Source organism: Typopeltis vanoorti, chromosome 14, assembly GCF_054136105.1.
Source record: "Typopeltis vanoorti isolate ZY-2024b chromosome 14, IOZ_Tvanoo_1.0, whole genome shotgun sequence".
NCBI lineage: Eukaryota > Metazoa > Arthropoda > Arachnida > Uropygi > Thelyphonidae > Typopeltis > Typopeltis vanoorti.
In genome coordinates, this window is record NC_143562.1 from 90,531,116 (window position 1) to 90,552,506 (window position 21,391).

Genomic DNA, 21,391 nt, shown 5'->3' on the forward strand with positions numbered 1-21,391 from the left:
TATCGAGTTTGTCAATATGCATTCATCTACTGTAATTTTCTGTCAATACATTTAATTGTGGGCGATTATTTGTTGATCAAGAACAAGATGCTCTTTTATTCAACATAATTTTCAGCAAACCCTATGAACTTTTGGTGGCATGACAGTGGCTTGAGTATCACTTTCTATAATAAATTTGACATATGATCCTAACCTATATTTAATCAAATTACGTTAAAACCAGGATATATGAAATGTTCCATATAGAAACAGTTCAGATTTGTTAGGAATACTGATGAGGGTTGTATTCATCCACCTCCATCCCAAGAGCAACCTCGTCCCTAGAGATAGGCTGCTACTTACTCATAGAACGTAATGACCTGGCCAGAAGCCTAGCCCACGTTGAACCATGTTTCCCAGAACTTTCTTTGTGATTCTCGTACCTCCTCCGCCTCCATTCGACATAGGAAATATCGAATTCGGCGTCCGATGGAGCCGTTTTGTTATAGCCGGCCTAGTTGGCCGAGTGATTAGCGTATCCGCTCTCCAGCCAAAAGGCTGCTGGTTCGAATCCCGCCGTGGACATGGATGTTTGTGAAAATATTAGTGGTGATGATGGGCGGTAGATGGAGTTGGTGTGGAGACAAAGCTGTAGAGTAGGTGCTCTCCCTCGATGAGTCTTTGGACTCCCTGGAGGTGATAATAATAATACCCCCCCTCCCAATCACTAACATTTAAGAAAGAGGCCTTTCCCATTCTTCTTATGTGTCTGTTAATTTTCTGATTATTCCGAGCTTAATAGTTTCTTAGAAGACTTGAGAAGATGGGACTTTTACTTGCGTTTGTTTACTTTACCCTTTGTTTCCCGGAAAGATGGTTGCTCTGCTAAATTCATTACCTGTTGCTCCAGTAGCAAATACTAACGTATTGCTACTTGAGTTATGAATACACCAGAGCAATGATCTTTCTAGGAAAAGCGTTCCGGAGGTACTTCCTACAGCACCCGATTAGGAGGAATTTTTTTTTGTTATTCTTTGTTTGATTTGACAAGAAAACATACTTTTCCTCGAATATATTTAGGCTTAGATAGAATCTCATAAGTACGGTATTTGAGAAACCATTAAGGAAGAAACAATTTCATTCTAAAATTATTAAGGTGTGTTTACTAAATTATTGTTATAACTTAAAATCGTAAGAAAAAAGAAACACATTTTATATATATTATATATTATTATAAAATATATATTTATTCATTAAAATATATAATAAAAGTCGCAATTACAAACGTTTCTCTATTATTTCAAGTGTTTTTCCATGTTAACTTCTACTCACGAATGTTGTAAACCTATAGTACAATGAGAATTTATTTCTATTTTTATAAATCGGCTGGTATTTTAATAATCTGCAATAGAAATCCTATTCAAGAGACCAAATATGAAACTGCAATTTATCCGTAGCCTGTATTGCGTAAGTATAGTATTAGCTTCCTAATGTTGATGACACACTTCAAAAAATCAATTATTTTTTGCAGTTGTTGGGGTCATCGTCCAACGCTTAATGCTAGTAATATTTTTATTCATTCGGTGAATCTGGTATTTGAACGCCAAGTGAATAACCAGATTATAGCATAATTATGGCCACGACTCGAAAGACAAGAGCCAATTATCATGTAGAGGTAGTTCCGATGAATCCAATCCGAGCAGTCTTGTTCCACGTGTGAGCAAGTTCATTGAGCTGAATAGGTCACCTTGTAAATATTTGTCGTTTCGATCCCCTTGTGTTCCGTGAGCTGGCTTTAGTCGACTGTCAACTAAAGATATTACGTTTTAAAGGAAGGAGCAAAGTCTGTATTTGTCTAACGTGTTCATCAGATTGTTTTAAAGACAAACATGAGGAACTTTCCATTGCTTGGGCAACTCAATTTTATCTTTTTCCTTGGGGCTAACCACCGAAAGAAGAAGAACATAACCCGCTTTGTTTCCAGTGGAAAGGGATCTTTGTTTGCTAAGAAGTACAAGAGTTTTCTAGAATTCCTAACTGTGCACAAAGGATTTATACGATGATTTTGTGAGGTGCTAGCGAAGCAGTTTGATTCGCTGACGGTGGAGTTTATTTTGTAATTCGCTGAAGGAGGACGGCACTGCTGACTTCGTAATGTTTAACCAGAAGTTGAGGAAATGAAAACAAGAATTGGTAAAATAAAAATAAAAAAAATAGGTGTCAATGCACCAGAGTGGGTGCAATGTGATATTTAAAATGAAATAATCACAATATATTTCATATAAGTTTGGTAATATTTCTAAGATCGAAAATAAGTAATCTTTAACTTCAATACCGATTACAAAATTAAAGCGGGTTATGTTCTAAATTCCACTTAAAGACAATCAAAACATAAACGAAAGCCTCCGGTTGATTTGTTTTCCTAACTTGACAAAAATATTTATTTAACAAAATACGTGTGGTGGCGCTGCCAGTTGCATTCTCTTTAATGAATGCTATTATATTATATATTGATTGACAATTGACATTTATGACTTTAGGAGTGAAGCAAGATGCTTTTCATATTCCCCGCTATCTGTTGTGGTTACAGTGAAGGTAAAATTTATGAGCAGTTTGCTCGCCCTGAATGGCATGGAGATTATACATCACTAAAGGAGGCTAATATAGCTTTTGGTCTTCTATATTTGAATATGTCCGTTGGCTCGTATGCTGCAGCTTGTTGAACCAAACCGTTGGGATGTGTGGACGTCTTTAGGAAAAACTTGGTGGCTAAGGATTGTAGAAAAGAGAAAATATAGGGAATATTTGTATCTCTGTGGAGTTGATTGTTTCTAACATACCACGGGGCGTTCAGAATCATTCTCAAGCACTTGTTCTGCACTCGTATCTTGATGATGTTAGCATTAGAGGTGTGGCTCCAGGCTGGAGAGGCATGGGTGATTATAGGACGAATCGTCATTTGGTATAGCTACAATTTGATTCTGTTGCTGAGCTTGCTATTTCGATTAATTAGCGGGTAGATCTGAGCTATGGCTTTAGATGCCTTTGCGCACGTAGACTTGATGTGTTGGCTGAAAGATAACTTTTTGTCGAGAATTACACCCAGGTAATTTGTTTCTGTCTGCCAGGGAATTTTAGTATTGAATAGAAACACATCTCCTGCAGGAGACATTGGCCTTTCTGAGAAAAGAACGGCTGAGCTTTTCTGGGGGTTGACTTCCAGTCTCCACTTGGAGAACCAACCCTCCAGCTTTAGAAGGTTTTCTTGAAGCTTTCTGCTAATGAAATGGGGTCTGAGAGATCTGGTTAGTATTGCTGTATCGTCCGCATACAGGGCCAAGATGGAAGACATCGGATTGTGCAGGATTTCCGACATGTATATAGAAAACAGCAATGGAGCTAGTAGGGATCCCTGCGGCACACCAGCAAAGCTATGGCGCTGGGATGATGTAGAACCATTGATTTTCACTTGTATTGATCTATTCTGAAGATATGAACAGATTAGATGAACCATGTTTAGTGAGATACCGGCTGAGATAAGTTTGTGTAGGAGTCCGAAATGCCAGATTTTGTCACATGCTTTGGAGAGGTCTAGAAAAACAGCTCCTGTGCACTGGCTCCAGTTATATCTGGTGGTGATGTATTTCACAATTTTGTGGATTTGCTGGGTAGTACTATGGTGTTGTCGAAAACCAAACTGTTCTTTAGGGAGGATGTTTTCGGCAACCTTACCCAGGTTGGAGATAAAACTGATTGGACGATAATTTTGCGGCCGGTGTGGGTCCTTGCCTGGCTTATGTATAGGGATTACATCAGCCAGTTTCCAGGTGGAAAGAAAGTAGTGAAATCTTAAGAGTGCATTTATTATAATTGTCAGGTGCACTACAGCTTTTCGAGGCAACAGCTTGATCACCCTGTTTGAAATGCCGTCCGTCCAGGAGCATTTTTGTTCTTTAAGTTTTTAATAATATTATATATTTCACCAGGTGACGTGGGTACAATGTGGTCAGTACTTGGTATCAGGAAGTTTGAGTGAGTGTCTGACTTGTCTGTGAATTTTTATATGATTGAAGTCTAGATTTCCATATGCAGGTTTGCACTGCTCTTCCAAATTTCTTGCCATTGCCTCCGCCTTGACCGCAACTATACAAAGCCCTGGTCAAAGAGTATTGCGGGAAAATATTTGCCTTTGGTTTTGATATTTATTAGTAATTTCCAGACAGAGTAATCAGTAGGTGAGATAGAGGCTAACATTTCTTCCCATAGATGGTCTCTGTTAGCCTTGAGTGCATCTCTCACAGCCCCAGTAAGTCTGTTTAGATTTGTTTTATGTTGTGTCGCACGAGATAAAACAAATGTTTTATCTCGTGCGCCAATTTTTTTTCTGTTTTTCTCCCTGATCAAGTTCATATTGTCTTCAGGCAGACGACCAGGCTTGTGGACAGATTTGTAGAAGGTGGCTACCGTTATGGCGGAGTTAATTAGTTGGGAGAGGATTGTAACTGCAGATTCTATGTCGTCTTTTGTACGTATGTGAGGAACAGAGCCAATACTATCCCTGAGCACTTCCGACAATCTTTCCCACGTTATATAGGAGTGAGGGGGAGGCAACAGGTATTCTTGTCTTCCCAACTCAAGTAATATTGGGTTGTGATCAGATGACAACTCATTTAAGGATCTCAGGCTGGATTGAAGATTAATGTCCCACAGGATAGCTATATCCAGGATGTCTGCAGTTCCAAACGTACTAAGATGAGTTGGTTCGGTGGGGCCTGCCACAACAGCATTGTGTTATCCTATGAAGTTGGAAAGGATGCAACCGTTCTTGTTGGTGGATCTGCAATTCCATGCAGGGTGCTTGAAGGTCAGATCTCCGGCTATAATGGTGGATTCTCTGATGCATAAGATGGCATTTAGGTCAGAGTGTAATAGGGTTTTTAGGGGTGGGTTGTAAGCAGAGTAGATTTTCAGTCTGCTAGCCGAGCTGGTGAACACCTCCATTCCCGTGATTTCAAGATTAGTGGTTGGAAGGTTGTTCACATAATTGTGCTTGATGTAGTTTTTAATGAAGATGGCGGTGCCACCACCACCACCGCTGTAGACCAATCTGTCATTTCTGCATAGGCGGTAACCCCTTATTTTAGGGTTATCTGAGGATCTTAGATAAGATTCGCTGATTAATATAACATCTGGTTGATATCTGTTTGATCTGTTAATGAAGTCTTGAAGCTCTAGAATTTTGTTTCTTAGGCAATTTGCATTCCATGCAATGATCTGCAAAGAGGCTGGAATAAGTTTGTTTCTACTCATCAATTAACGCTATGAGGATGACCTGTGTTTCACGGATAAATCTTTTGGTGGAGGTTGCTGAAGGATTTGACAAGGATTTGTAGGTGTTGGCTAGAGAGGCTGTAATAACAGTGTTAGGTTTGTAAGTGCTGATTTGTTTGTACGGGCCACGTCAGCATAACTTCTTGTTTGCTTTTGATTCACTCTATCTTTGTAGGTCTCTGACTATGGACGCTGAGCCTCTGGCTGTGGTGTAGGGGCCTCTGGTGTTCTTGTACTAGAGGAAGAGGACTGTTAGTCTGATTCCATCCGTCTATTTTTTGGGTGCTGAATGCATCCCTTGTAGTTGGCAGGATAGGGGCCACTGCAGTTGGCACATTTAGCCGTGGTTGTTTTTGGCTTTGTGCAGATATTGGTTGGGTGGCTGTCCTCGCATTTCAAACATTTAAATTCAGCTGTACACAATTTCTGGGCATGACCAAACTTTTGACACCTATGGCACTGCCCAGAAGATGCCCTTTTTCGGAGTGGCGCTGGTATGAGCCGCAGATTGTTTTCAAGTTGTAGATATTTTTATATTTGTTATGGATCAGTACATTCTGCTGACCTTAACAGGAGGTAGATCCTGTAAATTAAGATCAGCAACTATATTTTCTGTATCAATGTCTTCACAGACGCCACTTTTAAATTTTTCTCCGAGCTGAGCGAAAAGGTTGATACTGTACGCCTCTATTGTCCATTTCTTTTGTTAGTTACCTATAGCTATCACCTTTGTAGGATATATCTTTATTCCTTTATCCACATTTTTGGCCTTTACATAGCCAATGTGTAGGTTGGACATTGTTGGTCTTAAAGCTGCCCATCTCTGCTTCTCTCGTAAGATAATGGGAGGCACCTTTTCTCCGGGAGAAGCAGTGGAGTCCGAAACTTGATCGTGTTGTTCCATTATGTTGTCTTTGAGTGGTTCATCTGTTGTTCTCCGCTTTTTACGTACGCGGACTTCTTGAAAATCAGAAGTAGTGGGGTTTGCCGATTCTGACTGATTTTCCATAATCTCTGCTTCGATGTCTGTGACACTTGTCGGGGGAAACATATCATAAAGTTTCACCTTTCCTGGCCAATTTTTGTTGAGCAGCTCGCCCAGTCTGATAAATTCCCGATATACTTCTTCAAACGTTGTCTCGTTTGGCTGCTGTTCCATATCTGTCAATGTGCACCTTAAAAAAATAAATAAAAAACGCTTACCGTGCAGTTGTAGTCTTACCGGCACTGCTGAAGGACCCTGAACTGTTTTGGTAAGAGCACTGATTCAAAATTGCATGATCTTCAAGACACATAATAAACGCGAACCAAAACTAACTCCGAAACTCTTGATCTTAATCTATATTATTATTATATATTACGATAGAGACCAAAAATTATACATATATATATTATGAACTTGAACTTAATTGGTTGATGGACTGAGTCCTTGACTCTTTATCCCTTCATCTGGATTTTAGATTGTGGGTGATGAGATTATTGTGGGTAATTTACCCGCTCATTGTGAGCATTGAGGCTGTATCAGTTTCTCTTGCAATGGAGGATTTCGGTTTTTTATGTTTGAAACGATCTGCGGGTTTGTAGTGCGCTGCCTGTCGAATTAGCTGAATTGGGTGATTATCCGTGATTGTGAAGAATTTCTCTGCAATGCTTGTCATGTAGGTCTTAATATCTGGAAGATTGGATATATATATATATATTATTTTCATTTTTGGTCTTATAGATACTGTTAATATCCAAGAAAAATTTGGGTTTTCCAATCTAATCTTTAAAATAATTTGTATCTGATAGAAAAAACTTTTAAAAAATGTAACAATATATATTTATCTATATTGTTAGTTACTAATTTTATTTTTATCTAATTATAACAAGCGTAATTTCCAATTTTATGGTTTGGACTTATTTCCTTAGATGGTTTCCAACCAGACTTTTATCTGAAAACAGTGCAGTTTTATCCAAGGGGCAATTTATTGTGATTACCAAATTCTTTAGTTGTTGTCTCATCAGTACTTCTTTGTAGAAAGTCGGCTATAATTCATTAGTATGTTTATTATAAACGCTTTTTGTTCCTCGTAATGATCAAAATATCCATTTAAATGTACAGTTTTCTCTTCTCTATCATTTGTATATTAATTTTTGTATCTCTTCCGAATGAGAGAGAAAAAAGGATCATAAGTACGCAGTTCATTAGGACAAGATGTTCAAAGGATAATGAATTCATCATCCGAAGACTTGTTTTCTTCCGTAAATAACTGCCGTAGCAGATCAAGACTCTAAACATTTAATTTTCTGAAAACAATAATATTTCCCAACATTCGCTAATGATGCCTGGAAGGAGTAATGAGTTAGTTTGTTTGTTTTTAAATATGAATAAAAAAATAAAAAGAAATATTTGACACAATATTTCCTTTAGTAATACAACGAGTTTAGTGCTGTAGCAAATGTATTAGTATACCATTAAATGTGTTGATTTGGAGGGGGGAAATTAAGTGAATATATTCGCACATATAGAACAAACATAAGTACTTGTACAAGGCACTTATTATGGGTGGTTCCATTACTTTCGTTTGTCTTTTTTGATTACCGTCACTTCTTGGAACTAATCAGGCTTAAGATGCATTGAATTCACAGCATTGTAGGCAAGTCGATAACTAGAAAGGCAAGAAACAGAGTTCACAAAGATAGATTTCGATAACTCATCTTAGAAACGTCATAATTATCCAATAATTTTTTAAGAAATGAGCAAATATAGAAAGGGAGAGAATTAAAATTTTTCTGGTAATAATTGCATTTTATTGCACGCTTTATGTACATGACCATTAATATGTCTTTGTTTTATTATTGTCCGGTTGTTCTTCAGAGTGCTTAACACTAAATACTTGTAGTACCATTTAGTTTTCTTTTGGAGGAGAAATACACTTCAGAGAATTATTATTGAAGAGACATCATCGGCCAAGCTTTCAGTCGAAGAATAGCACTGTTTGAATTTATCTTTACAAAGTCATCTTGAAAAACGAGCAGTGAACCTCTTCCAAGTTTTCTGTTCCTCCCCCCCTAATTCCGTTACGTATATACACACACTGAAACTTAATGCTTGAATGCTGATTGCCAAAAGGAAGACATTCAAAGAGGCAGAATTTAACACTTCTGTCATTCTGCAAATTCAAATCTCGACGTGGAAATGAACTCACTGCACAGTTATTATCACGTTCATCATCACGAACCATGGGCTCACTGCCCGTTGGTGTTCGATGCCTCCCTCACTATCTTCTTCCACTTTTCTTTGTCCAGTGCTCAGTGTCTGTACATCCATTCCACATCAGTCCTTTATGTCGCCTATCCATTCTCTGTATGGTGTATCCCTTCTTATATTCAACATTCTCTTCTCCTGTATTAATTTCAGTGTTTCTTGTCTAATCCGCGTCTTCTGGTACTGTTGCTTCAACTGCATCTTCTATCGCCTTTATTTCTCCTTTCACTCTTAGATTCGAATTTTTTTCTTTGTCCACAATTTTAAGTTTCTCATCTAACGCTGTTCTGCACTTTTCTTCCTATTTCTGCTTCACTTATTCTTGCTGTATCTCTTCGTTTCTGATGATGGGTTTTATATTTTATTTTTAATTTCAGTTTGATGTTTGCAATCACTAAATTCTGATCCGAGTCTGTATCCGCTCTTTGAAAAGTTCGAAGTACTGCTGTTATCCATTTTCTTTTAATCATAATCATATCAATCATGTTCTTGGTTTTCTCATGATTTGATCGCCACGTCCATTTTCTACAGTCCTTTTGTTGGAATCTTGTGTTACAGATCATCATCTTCTGGTCCACAGCAAATACTAACATTTTTTCGCCTCGTTCATTTCTTTCTCCAAAACCATATTTTGCCACGACACTTTCCCAACCATCATTAGGTGTATTCCGACTTTGGCATTCCAGTCTCTTTCAATAATTAGTACATTCTGCTTTAGTATTGTTTCTATTGTCTCTGTGAAATCTGTGTAGAATAAGTCAGCATCTTCATCTGTGCTGTCAGATGTGGGTGCATATATCTGGGCTATTGATATATACCTTGGTTCGTACTATTTGAGAGAATTAATTTCAGAGTTCTCGTAGATTTGATGCGCTGTTTTATAATCAAATAACTTTGTCTTTGTATTTTCGACTTGGTTGACCAAGTTCTTCCTTTGTCCAACCAGCTCGAATCCCACTGTGAGGACGAAAGTTTTGAACTACACTAGGTGGGAGTAAATGTCATCCCTAGATGGGATAGAAGCATCCTGTTTATTTGGAGGACTGAAGAGACTTGAATAAGTAGATCAAAGATGATACCTACAGTAGGGCTTCTGGATTATCTAACCCTTAGCCCACTCATAGGAATAAATGCATGAACTAAAGTAGCTTGGAGAAGTTCCATGTTCGGTCTCTAGAGCAAGGTTACAATAAATTAAAAATAAAAGTCCCACGGTATGAATGTACTGTAGGTTTATGGAAAAACCTTTCGTGAATGGAAACTACATAAAAAAATAAATGAATAAAAAACTGCTGTGAATAGTATTGATAAAACTTCGCGTATAAAATATCATTTCGTTCTTCGGTTTGTATTAAGTGTTATCTTCGCGGAAATGTCTTAATGTAGATGCCTTGAAAGGAGGGTAAAATTCTCTGTCATTAGCACACACGAAAAAGCTATTTGATTTAGTATTTTCGCATTCATTGATGATTTTATTAATTCCTACATTTGCAACTTTTCTCAACATAAATACAGTGACATTAAATCGCAGTATAAACACTTTGTTCTGAGATGCTGCTTTAAATTTGTATTTTGTAGGTTTTGAATTCTTTGTGTTCTAGTTTAAAGAAAATTCCTTATTCTAGTAGAGTGAAGGACAATCAACTGACTCATACATTTCGAAACTAGCTGAGTTGATGTATGAGGATCTTTGGCTGTGTTATTATCTCTTGAATATTTCTCAAGACCGCTGGAATTTAACATAAGCAAAGTTAGTATTTGCATCTGATTATATCAATTACATTTATATATTGCTCGATATCATCAACGTTGTCAATTCTTCACCTGTTTGGTAGTCTCACATTCTGTCCTTTTATCAGACAACAGTAAATAGTTAGCATTTTAGAACTAACACAATATGAATATACATTAAACTATTCTGCAGCACAATACGGATGAAACTGTTTCTCCAAGGATGTCTCAAACTAAGGTGTTCTGCAGATAGTATATGAAGACTGCCTGCTTGTTATGGGATTGGAATAACGACAGTAGAAGGAAGGTTACAAATTTGTTGTCCCGATTTCAGCTCTATAAAAGTTATCCAGGTTATAATAGCTTTAAACTCTTTCTCAGTAATTTAGTGCTTTATTTACGCAAGTTTGAGATAGCCCAAAAATAATTCTTTGATGGTTTTCTTCTCTTATTTTTTTTTCTTTACTTACGTTAGTTTCCTGGCATGTTGCACATAAAGCTACTTGGATATGTCGCCGTGAACCACCAAAAGAATCAACCGACTCAGAAATGGGAGTGGTCGTTTCTGGGTTATTATTTCTTGAATTTATATTAAGAAGTTTAATAGCTACTCGGTCTAGCTCGATTTGTGCGATCACGAATTCAGATCGCGTTCTGATCATACGACAGAAAAAAAATATCGCCAGCATACGTAATGAATCTCCAACATCTTGAGTCTTTCCACATAAATTTTAATGTTTCTGATCCGAAACCGCTATCATCAGCAAGTACGGTTTGAAATCACGAACACGAAATTTATTATAGCGACTAGTGGAACACGTGACCACTGCGGTTTCCGTGGAAACCAAATCTGTGAAGCATTACGTCTCTTAAACACGTCCAACAATCGGGAATTTCACTTTCAGCCGAAGAATGAAAGCAAGTTTCCAGTGTAGCACTTACGCTGACATACAAAAAGGCAGTGCGATTGTTGGGTAAGTGAGGCGTGCTGTAGGCCGCTTGAAACAAGGAGTGCAAAGTTCTAAGAAGGAAGCATTTCTTTCCATCCATCACCGTCCTGGTTTGAACGCCGTTCTTGAATTTTTTTATTTTTTTTATTTTCATCCTTTCTTGGGCGTTACTTTTTGGACGCCACTTAAAAACTCCTTATCCGCCCGACACGCTAGCTGTCAACACTACGACTTTGTTAGACAAAAATAATGCTTATTTTCTTCCTATCGCTCAGTTTCTAACATTCTTTAAAAACGTCGTATACTGCAGGAGACATTGAGAGCATGGGCTTAATGGAAAAATCACTAGGAGTTGTGGGGAGGGAGAAGTAGTTAAGAGCATTTCCTTGTCTGTCAGAAGAAATATCATTTGTTAAATCCATCTCGTATTTATTTCTACCCGGAAAGGCATACAGAAAAAGAATTTTTTTAAAAAAAAGTGGCAATAAAATTATCCGTAGAATTCAGAACTTCGTGAGCCTCATTTGAATATATCATTAAGAAGCGCACAACTCCAATAAACTGTACAACCGAATTTTAAATTAGAAAAAAATGCTCTGCTTTATTTTATATGCTCTCTGGGCATGCATTTTGTTCATTTTAAATAATAAAAAAAAATTCTTCTTTATCTTACGAGAATCGCATTTGAAAACCTAAATAAATATATGAGAGTGCTAGCTTGCAAAGATTTCTTTGTGAGTGAAATTTGTACTTATCCAATTAAATTATAATATTATAATATGCATTTTTTTTCTATAGGTAAATATTATCTATAAATTTTAAAAGAAATATTTTTATTAATTAAGTTACAATATAATTTCTAAGAAAAAAATTATTAATAAGCTACGTAAAAAATAAATACATCTGTCATTATCAGTTCATTTTTCAATATGTATTGAAAAATGAACTGATACACGTAATCAAATTGAATAGTAATATCAAACTTAGGGTAGCAACAGAAATAATCTTCATATTCACAAGGAGTTAAATTTGGTTTTATATAAAGTTTTCTCTTTTAAAAAAAAATAGTATAAGTGAAGTTTATTATCAGTGGAAGAAGAATTATAGCCCAAAGAATGTGCTGTGATTGGAATTAAGAAACGCAGCTGGTTTTGTCAAAATGTATGTCTGTTGATATATAACAAAATCATTTGGTAGTTTATTTTATATATATATATTTTTTTTATAACATATGATGATATAACGGCCGTGAGGCCCCTTTTACGGGGAAGTAGGGCACCATCTCAATCCCCCACCCCTATTTTTATCCAGGCTTGGGACCGGCATAGCTGACCAAGGCCTATGGCTGGATCTTAAGTATTCATGACTGTAATCAGTGCGTGTTCACTGGACCGGTTTGCCTGCTTGCGGGAGGAAACCCCCCCCCCAGATAAACTGGGGAGAAAAACCCTGGCTATGTTTGAGAAAGATTCTTAAGCTCCTCACGTCGGCGACGAGAATCGAGTCCAGGACACTCCTTTCCCAGGTATATGATTGCGAAGCGCACAGCCACGCGGACTATTTTATAGTTGACAACAACAACAAACGTGATGCTATATAACACTTGAACCACCAAAATAAAGTTCTATACCACCAAGCGAGTAACAAACGTCGTCAACAATGAAATAGGCGACTTTCTTCGATCGATACGAAATCGGCGAAGCTGCAGTATTATTGAGAAAACTAATCTCGGTTTTCTACTCTCGTAAATTACAGTTTCTTTATTGTTTGTCTATACATAATTTTACAATCTGCGGAATTGAAGTAGAACCTTCTACCACATATATAATCTGAATTTATTCCAATATTCGTTAAAAATGTATGTGCATGCACAATTTTTAAGTTGCAAAGTGAATAACAAATTTTAACGCACATTTTTAAAATATGGATTACCATCTTCTAATTTATTCTAAGCCTGAATGTAATATAATAAGAATAACATAAAGACCAGGTCGAAAGTAAACATCTTCGTTCAGTGAAATGCATCTTATTAAAATCCCTTAAGCTAGAGACTTATTACGATTTGTTTTAAAGAAGGAATTCATAGTAAAAGAAAAATTAAGCTCTCTCTCTTGTCTCATGTAAAAATCTACATCTTAGAGATATTGATGTCCTGCACAGAAATAAATAAACTAATGCATCAGAGAAATGTCTTGTGCCATCCCAAAGGAAAGAGAACATTAAAAAGGAGGACGCCTTTCTGGTCTACACGACAATAACGTCAAAGAGGATGCCTGAAATTAGAATAGTGCAGCGGAATACCAACAGAAATCAATAGACAACTTGTAGTGCCGTCTGGAAAAAGAAAAAATAAATAAAAGAATGAAAGAGACTTCGAATACTGCCTTAGGCAATATAGTAGCAGAATCTGTATTTTGCCATATGGTGTGTTAGATGAAGTGAGCATAAACTCAATACTCAGATATCAAAATGACGAAAAATGGATTTATGTTAAGATTCATTTTGGATTATCTCATGCGTCATAGAAATATGTGGCACACTTCCAAAAATGAATAGTTGTCCAGTGCGTTTTGTTATTAAGACCAAACTACCAATTAGAGTTATTTATATTATGACCTTGCACTCAGGGAAACAACCATGAGAAGTTGTATACTTGTTAAAATATATTTTACCTAACTGGTAAATCCTCTTAGCGCTTTAAATCAATAAGGCATTCATCTATTTTTTTTTAAATGACAATCTTTAGTCCGTGAAAGATTATTCTTATTTTCTCTGATATCCTTAATCCCATTCTCCCTCCCAATACATACTTTTCTAGTGAGTTGCACTTTATTTCAAGAGAAAAAAAAGATGACTGTCTAGCTGATAAATCTAAAGCAATCTCTATGGGCCTCATTACCCTTCTGTCTCTGAAGATTCAGTAAGCTCTGACAGGAGAAATCCTCCAATCAAATTTAAGTCAAAGATACACACTTAGTCTTATTTCTTTTAATCCTATTAACAGGATTATAGCCAAATAATATTGTAGTGTAAAAATTATTTAATGATGAATGTGATTTTAAGGCTATTTTTAATTTAAATACTGCAGAAATATTCACGTTGCATTCTCTCTAGTTCATATTGCTTTATATATTACATTTCCAAAACGATAGCTGTTTTAATGATAATTAAAAAGAAACTAATTACATATGATCTTCAAAAGCCCAAAAGAAAATCATCTGATTTCTTATTTTTTTTTCAATCCTAGTCTTCTCAAGACTGGATACTGGACGAAGAGGGATAGGCTAACTTAGTCGAACAAAGTGTATCCAGTATTGGCTAGCAAAAGACAACCACGTAGAGATAGTGGAAGTTCCCGGGGAAGACTTACACTATTCGATCCTGTTAAATAATAGTATGATTTATTCGAAAAATATACATATGGGATTTGAAATAGCTAATAATCACCATTTTGTTTAAAGAAGAGTGGAAATGAATATCTTATTAAAAAGAAAAATATGTACAAAAGAATTAGTTAAGTAACTTTCAGATATGAACCATAGACTAAATATATAAATAATATCCCCAAAAAAAATGAAGTTAAAAATACAGAACCAAAGTTATAGAGAGTGTCAGAATAAGAAGAAAAATTGATTAATTTTACCAGTTAGGCAAGTGGCGAAGTTGTCTGCCAGGAGAGAAAAATCGGAACTTTATGGCGGACTCAAAAAGATTAAAGAGGTCAGCAGACGTGCAGACTTATTGCTAGCAAAAGTTTCTAGCAATTAAGTCAGCACGTTGACTTACAAAGAAAAATGTAAGAGAGATATCTGTGAAAGTAGCTGAACTCAACTCTTGAGAAGAATATAAAAAGGAAATATCACAAAGATTATTAAGAAAAAAAAAGTTAGAAACGTTGGAAAGAGAAGTGAAACAGGAATCAGACAATGAGAGTTATTTGAAAATTGTAGATAATGAGATTTTGGATGTCTGGAGTAATTACAAAGAAACACTTGTTAAATGAAATAGGCAGTGATTGAACGATGGTAGCAAATATCCAGTATCTTTGAAGAATAGAAACAGTCTGTGCTATATATATATATATAGATTGATTTATTATTTGGTTGCATGTAAACATTCTATATTAAACACAGTCGAACATTTGCTTAAGCAAATAAATATCCAATGAATGGTATGTTTATGCAAATCTTCAACTATAATTCATGTTGACACCATTACCAAGCTTTTTCTTGACGAAGTAGGCAGTCATTCTATTTTTCGTGTCCTGTTTTGAAAGAATAATAAAGACATATATTAATTTGTTTGAAAATAAATATTCCTTTTTTTTTCTATCGACAGTGTATTTAACCTTGGTTGTTTGAAATCGGGAATAAAATTCCCAGTCAAAAGCATCGAAAATCAGCAAAATAAATATTAATATGGAAGGTGAAAGAGGAACTTTTTTTTGTGTTAAAATATAATGCTTGGGGAATTATTATATTAAACACAAATGCGTGCTGCAGATCATAAGAAAACTAGGACACTTTTTATAGCATATTCAAGATCATTGAAGTGTTTTCTTGTGTCAATATTTCTATAGTAACACCTTCAACGTACAGCTGGAGACACGAAACAACAATAAAAAAAAAAAGTAATGGTCGCTTTTAATAAAATTAATATTTTAAGTTGTGTTATAATGAACATAAAGGTCAAAGAGACGCTTCGCTTGCTTTTTTAAAGAAGAGAAAGGAAATATCTAATTTTTTTACATACATACAATTAGCCGATCTGTTAACTGTCACGCTTTTATATTACAGGTAATCTAATTCGAAATACAATTAATACCGTAAGTGCAACATTTTCCATTGAAAAATCAGATATTTAAATGAAGTTGAATTTCCAGATTACTGTACACGAAATAGCTTCATCATTCTATGAATAAATTATAAATACTAACTTGGTATTTATAAATCTTTTAACGCAAAAGATCGAGTAACTTCACCTGAAATGGCATCGTTATTTTTCATTGTTGAGCACGTGATCAAACTACCGAAATGCATTAATAAAAATGAATTGATTGGAACAGCTTTCTGAATTATTACCTTAAAAGTAATTTACATTAAAATATGAACTGCTAGCACTTTGATTAATTCTCAATGTACCTTTATAGTGAGATTTCGTGCTATTCATTGCCATGTAACCTTTTGAAAATGATGAGTAGTATACCATATTAAGACTTATTCGTGCTACATTAATAACTTGAAGGTAGATGCTTGGACAGTTGCCATGAAAAACGTTAGTTCTGCATCATTTAAATATGTGCTGTCCAGTCGAAATACCGCATTTGCAGACACATGAACCTCAAGGTCAATGTGAATGAAATAAAACCGACAGGTCTATATAGCTTCCACCTTAAGTTTACTGCTTCTCTAAAGTAACTCATGTGCTTTTTTAGAAAATGCATAGTTTTGTGTTATAAGCGTTGTCTGGGTGATGTGTCTGATATTATTAATAAAAAAGTTTTATACAACCTAATTTTCATTACATTATATTTTTCTTTGTACTATTCAACTCCTTTTCAAACCAACACAAAAAATCCGAAATGAGACAAAATGAGATTTTACTAATAGAAAATCCTCTTCCCATATTTTGTGCAATGTTTCATTATCAAAAATAGTATACAAAATAAATATTGGTGTTAATTCTTAATACTTTCTTTTCTGTATTTTTTTCAAATTATCTTATTTTCATTAAAAAAATTTACATAAAATGTTTTTATTTATTTTATAATAATAAATTTGCTATATAAAGTATTAGTTCCCAGATGCATTCCCAAGGAAAGTATCAAATATGGCAATAGTTAAGATATTATTATTACAGTATCATCAGCAGTGTAAAAAATAAACATGAACTACATCTTTGAATTTCTCCACATTATGAACTATTTCCAGAATGTGCAATAATTTATAAGTATTATTGTGATTTTCTCGTGTTTTGTTATTTTTTTTTCTATTATTAAAATCTCTATCTCTTGTATTTTCTTTATATATATATATATACTTACTAAATTCCGAACAATTATAAAATAATTCCACTAAGTTATATAAAAGAACAACAACAAAGTTGTTGTTCTTTTATAGCGTTCTAAACGTTCTGTTGTTCTTTTATAACGTTATAACGTTCTGTTGTTCTTTTATAACGTTGCAAGAGTCTTATAACTTTTGCAACGTTCTTTATCTAGAAATGTATACAAAATATATAGTGGTGTTCAGTTTTATTCTTCTTTATTGCATTTTTCTTTTCAAATTATCATAATTTTCTTAAAAATTTTCAATGAAATACGATTTATTTTAATTTGCTTTATAATAATCAAGCCAATTATTACATTTCTAATTTAGAAATAATTATATTTCAAATAAACGCTTCTAACAATGTCACTGTTTCTTCTCTATGTTGAGAAAATAAATACTAACCTTAATATAAATAGTATCATAAATACTATTGTGCACATATTCTTAATTCATATTTTTTTATTATTCTTTAGCATGTTCCGAAATCCGAGAGAACGATAGAAATCGAAGTGTGCAAGGCACAAAATTATTAACCCGATGTCCAAGGAGGATTACAGATAGTGAGCCTGTACCATACTTTGACAATGCCACCAGTAGAAATATAACCACAACGTCAGGAAAAACAGCCTACCTTCCATGCAGAGTTAGGCATTTAGGAGACAGAACAGTAAGCTTGCATTTTCTTTATACTAAATTCCACATAAGTACAGAGGCAGTTGGCTTGAAATAAATACTATCATGCAATTAATAAGCTGGATATTTTGAGCCTTTTCTAGTTCAGATTACACTTATTTTTATAATAGGCTTAATGACCAAAACTGGTGTATATTAGAGTCTAGATTAAGCATATTTCCTCCAGTAATAACATGGCTTATTCACACTTAATATTCTATACATGTTTCTTACCTGCCCTATCACGTGTTAAGTTTGCAGGCGTGTCGCACTATACGAGATCTAAGTTTCCGACTAACTGATAGTTGTAATGTCTGCCAAGTGCATTTTTTTTTTACTATTATAACATATTTATGTGTACCACTAGCGGTTCATTTTCATTAATAACATACATAAGGTTCAATGACCTCGCAGAATTCTTTATGACCTTCATGAAAAGAAGTTTTCATTAAGTATTACGATTTAACTACCTGAGATGTTGCTTATACGTACAGAATAAAAGACTGTATAGCCCAAGGCGTATTTAATGGCCGCAGAGCTGCTGCTGTATTTGCCAAAAATATACCAGCGCTTCATAATATTATTCCTTAGAGAATTATTTGACATGTCAATAAAAATAAACACGTCATAAGTGTTGAGATAATAGACTAGTTTAGTCCGTAGTTACGTTCAGATGTATGGAATAGATGGCTACCTTTTTTTAGGTTTAATTCCTCCAATAAAATGTCACATAACATACCATCATCCTAGCTTCTCCTGATCCAACTAGCAGGGCGCTTCCCAATTCACGAGATAGAATGCAATCAATCGATAAAAGCCGACCTATATGGCTCTCAGACCATTACTCCATCATTAGCGGGGAAACATACCTTGGCTGGGTGCTTTTCTGACTTCTACTTCAAGCAATGATAGACCTGCCTTAATTGGAGGGGTGCTTTTTTTTATTCCTCTGTTTCTTCGTGTATAAATGAGATAAGAGAGTTTGAAAATAATGTAAAATATTTGAAAAGTAAAAGCAAGTGTCCCTCTTTTCAGAATAATTAACCTTACGTTCAAATCATTTCTTCGGCTCACTTCCATATTGACAATTATCGTAGAATCAATTTGAAGACGTTCATCAAGATTTTTCTTGAGACATTTCCAGTAAAAGAAATATCTTTTAACGGGAGGGTTGTGTTAATTGCACTAATATATCACGTCAACAATTTATCCGGTTCTAACGGGAGGCTGGACTGGTGAATTATTCATATTTAGGGTCGAATGTAAGCCTGGAAATATCTCCTTTTTAATAACCGTCATAATTCAATGTACGTAATAATCACCGAAGAAGACAATGTTTTTAGCGGAAAAAAAAACAACAGATAACTAGCAGAGATCTAATTATTTGCGCACTAAATTGGGAGAATATAATGAACCAAGTTCAATTTCAAACATGCTATTTATTTGTCGAATTTCCCATTATCATGATGGAGCATAATTGGTTTTCCAGGATATATTCTTGTGAGGGACTATAAAAGTAAATTTTAATTTCGACTGTGGCCATGAATAGGATAATTAAGAACAGAGGAATGCTGTCTTCATCTTCTTGCATTGATTATTTTTAGTAATTATTCCCGTACGGATGGATGGTGAATATGGATTACTGTGTGATGATTTGGAGTTTGCGTTCAAAAATCATTTCTCTTTGATCAACCCGATTAGCTTTCCGCATTCAATTTCATATGAACAAGGATTAGAACATCCCCATTTTTATTAAGAAAAATTTGGGGATGCTCTAAAATATTGTATATTTCATTTTAAAATAATAGTGAGCATCTTATCATTTACTCAAAATATGACACTCATATTTTGTTTAATGGTATTATACGTATTGTTGCCATGGAAACATTTAATTTTTAGCGGAGAAATCTATGCACTTATGATTCAAAAAAGAAAGATATTTGAAACTTTAAACATTATTCAAAAGTAAGAATATATTAATATAATTTAACTTTTATTTACTTAGAAAAAGTAGCCGTAATCATTAATACAATTCCTAACAACACGTATTTCTCACGAACGTACAGGATATCATGATAATACTACATGAAAAAGTTAAATCATTACTATCATTGGCTACTCCACGAAGGCCCTAAACTCATCGAGGAAGGCCTTACACATCGTGCCAAGCACTGTCCATCATACTTTGATTTGAACTCATTCACAGTCGCATCCACAACAGACTCTGGCAACCTATTCCACTCATTCACCACTCTCCAAGCAAAAAGAAATCTAATTCTAACACTCTTGCTCAGTTTCCATGGATGTTCCCTTAGTTCGCACACTATCAGTCTTGTTCTTAAAATTTTCCTCTGTATTAATATTGTAAAAATGCCTTCAGTAAGGTTCATTCCGTAGACCTGCTACCATCTTCAGGACCCTGTCCATCTCCTCATCACCAAGAGAAATCCATGTAATAAGATCTGTTCACAGTAGATAAGATGGGATCGGTGCCCTTATAAAGAGAAATAATAATAACCAGCTTGTCTCTGCTCGTCAGGATATTCTTCAGTAACCAAGTGATCCGATGAACTGCTTTAGCCACGTTTCCAATATGCCCTCTAAACTTTAATTCCCTGTCCACCAACTTCCCTTCGGCAATATTCCTCCAAATGAGTGAGCACTCCAGTATTATCAGATCTTATATTTCTGTTTTTTAAGGCAAGTATTGCTGTATCAAAATTTTGCTAATCTTTCCTCTCCCATTCTGTTCAAGTGACCAAACCACTGAGATTAGCTCTGCTAACACATTTTCCTGAATTCTAACAATGTCCACTTCTTTCCAATTTCCTCGTTTTTAATACGATGCCATCTGTTCACGCCCCTAATCTTTCTCACAACTATCATATCAAATGTTTCCAGTCTTTAATCAAGTGTTTTATTTCTAATCCAGCTCTCGGATCCATAAGTTAAAATTGGTTTGAACACTATCTTGTTTACAGATAATTTAGACTATAAAACACTTTTTGTCTTTTTTATTGCTGATTTTCATACCAAATTTATAAACGTAGTTATTCAGTTTAGTCTGAGATTCCTTCAGACTTTGCTTAAAGTAAAGAACTCTAACTGCTGACTTACAACTTAAATAGAGACTGCTCTGTATAATGTTCCAGTTGCTCCATATAATTGCAATGTTTTGAATAGCTTTCCACTTGGCACCTTGTCATTTTCCCCCTAAATCTACAAAATTTAAATACGAATCCTTATTATATTCTCAAGATTTCTCAGCTGTTTGACTTAAAGTGAAAATCTGATCCTGACAATCTCTATGTGGCCTGAATCCAGCGTGATCAGCAAGCTTCCCTTCGACAATTGTTTTCAGCCGTTTCTCAAGTATACACGCATAAATCTTACCAGGAAAATTCGTCTATAATTCCGACATTCAGTTT

General features: G+C 35.0%; 1 protein-coding gene across 5 annotated transcripts in view; it reads left to right on the top strand.

The window, feature by feature from the left end:
- Positions 1-21,391, top strand: part of LOC150099751 (lachesin-like) — a 373,707-nt gene that overhangs the window by 301,196 nt on the left and 51,120 nt on the right. For all 5 annotated transcript variants that reach the window (XM_090404151.1, XM_090404155.1, XM_090404152.1 and 2 more), the window contains one exon: positions 17,765-17,958. In XM_090404151.1, the coding sequence (XP_090260277.1) occupies positions 17,765-17,958 (194 nt within the window). The remainder of the gene's footprint in view (positions 1-17,764; positions 17,959-21,391) is intronic.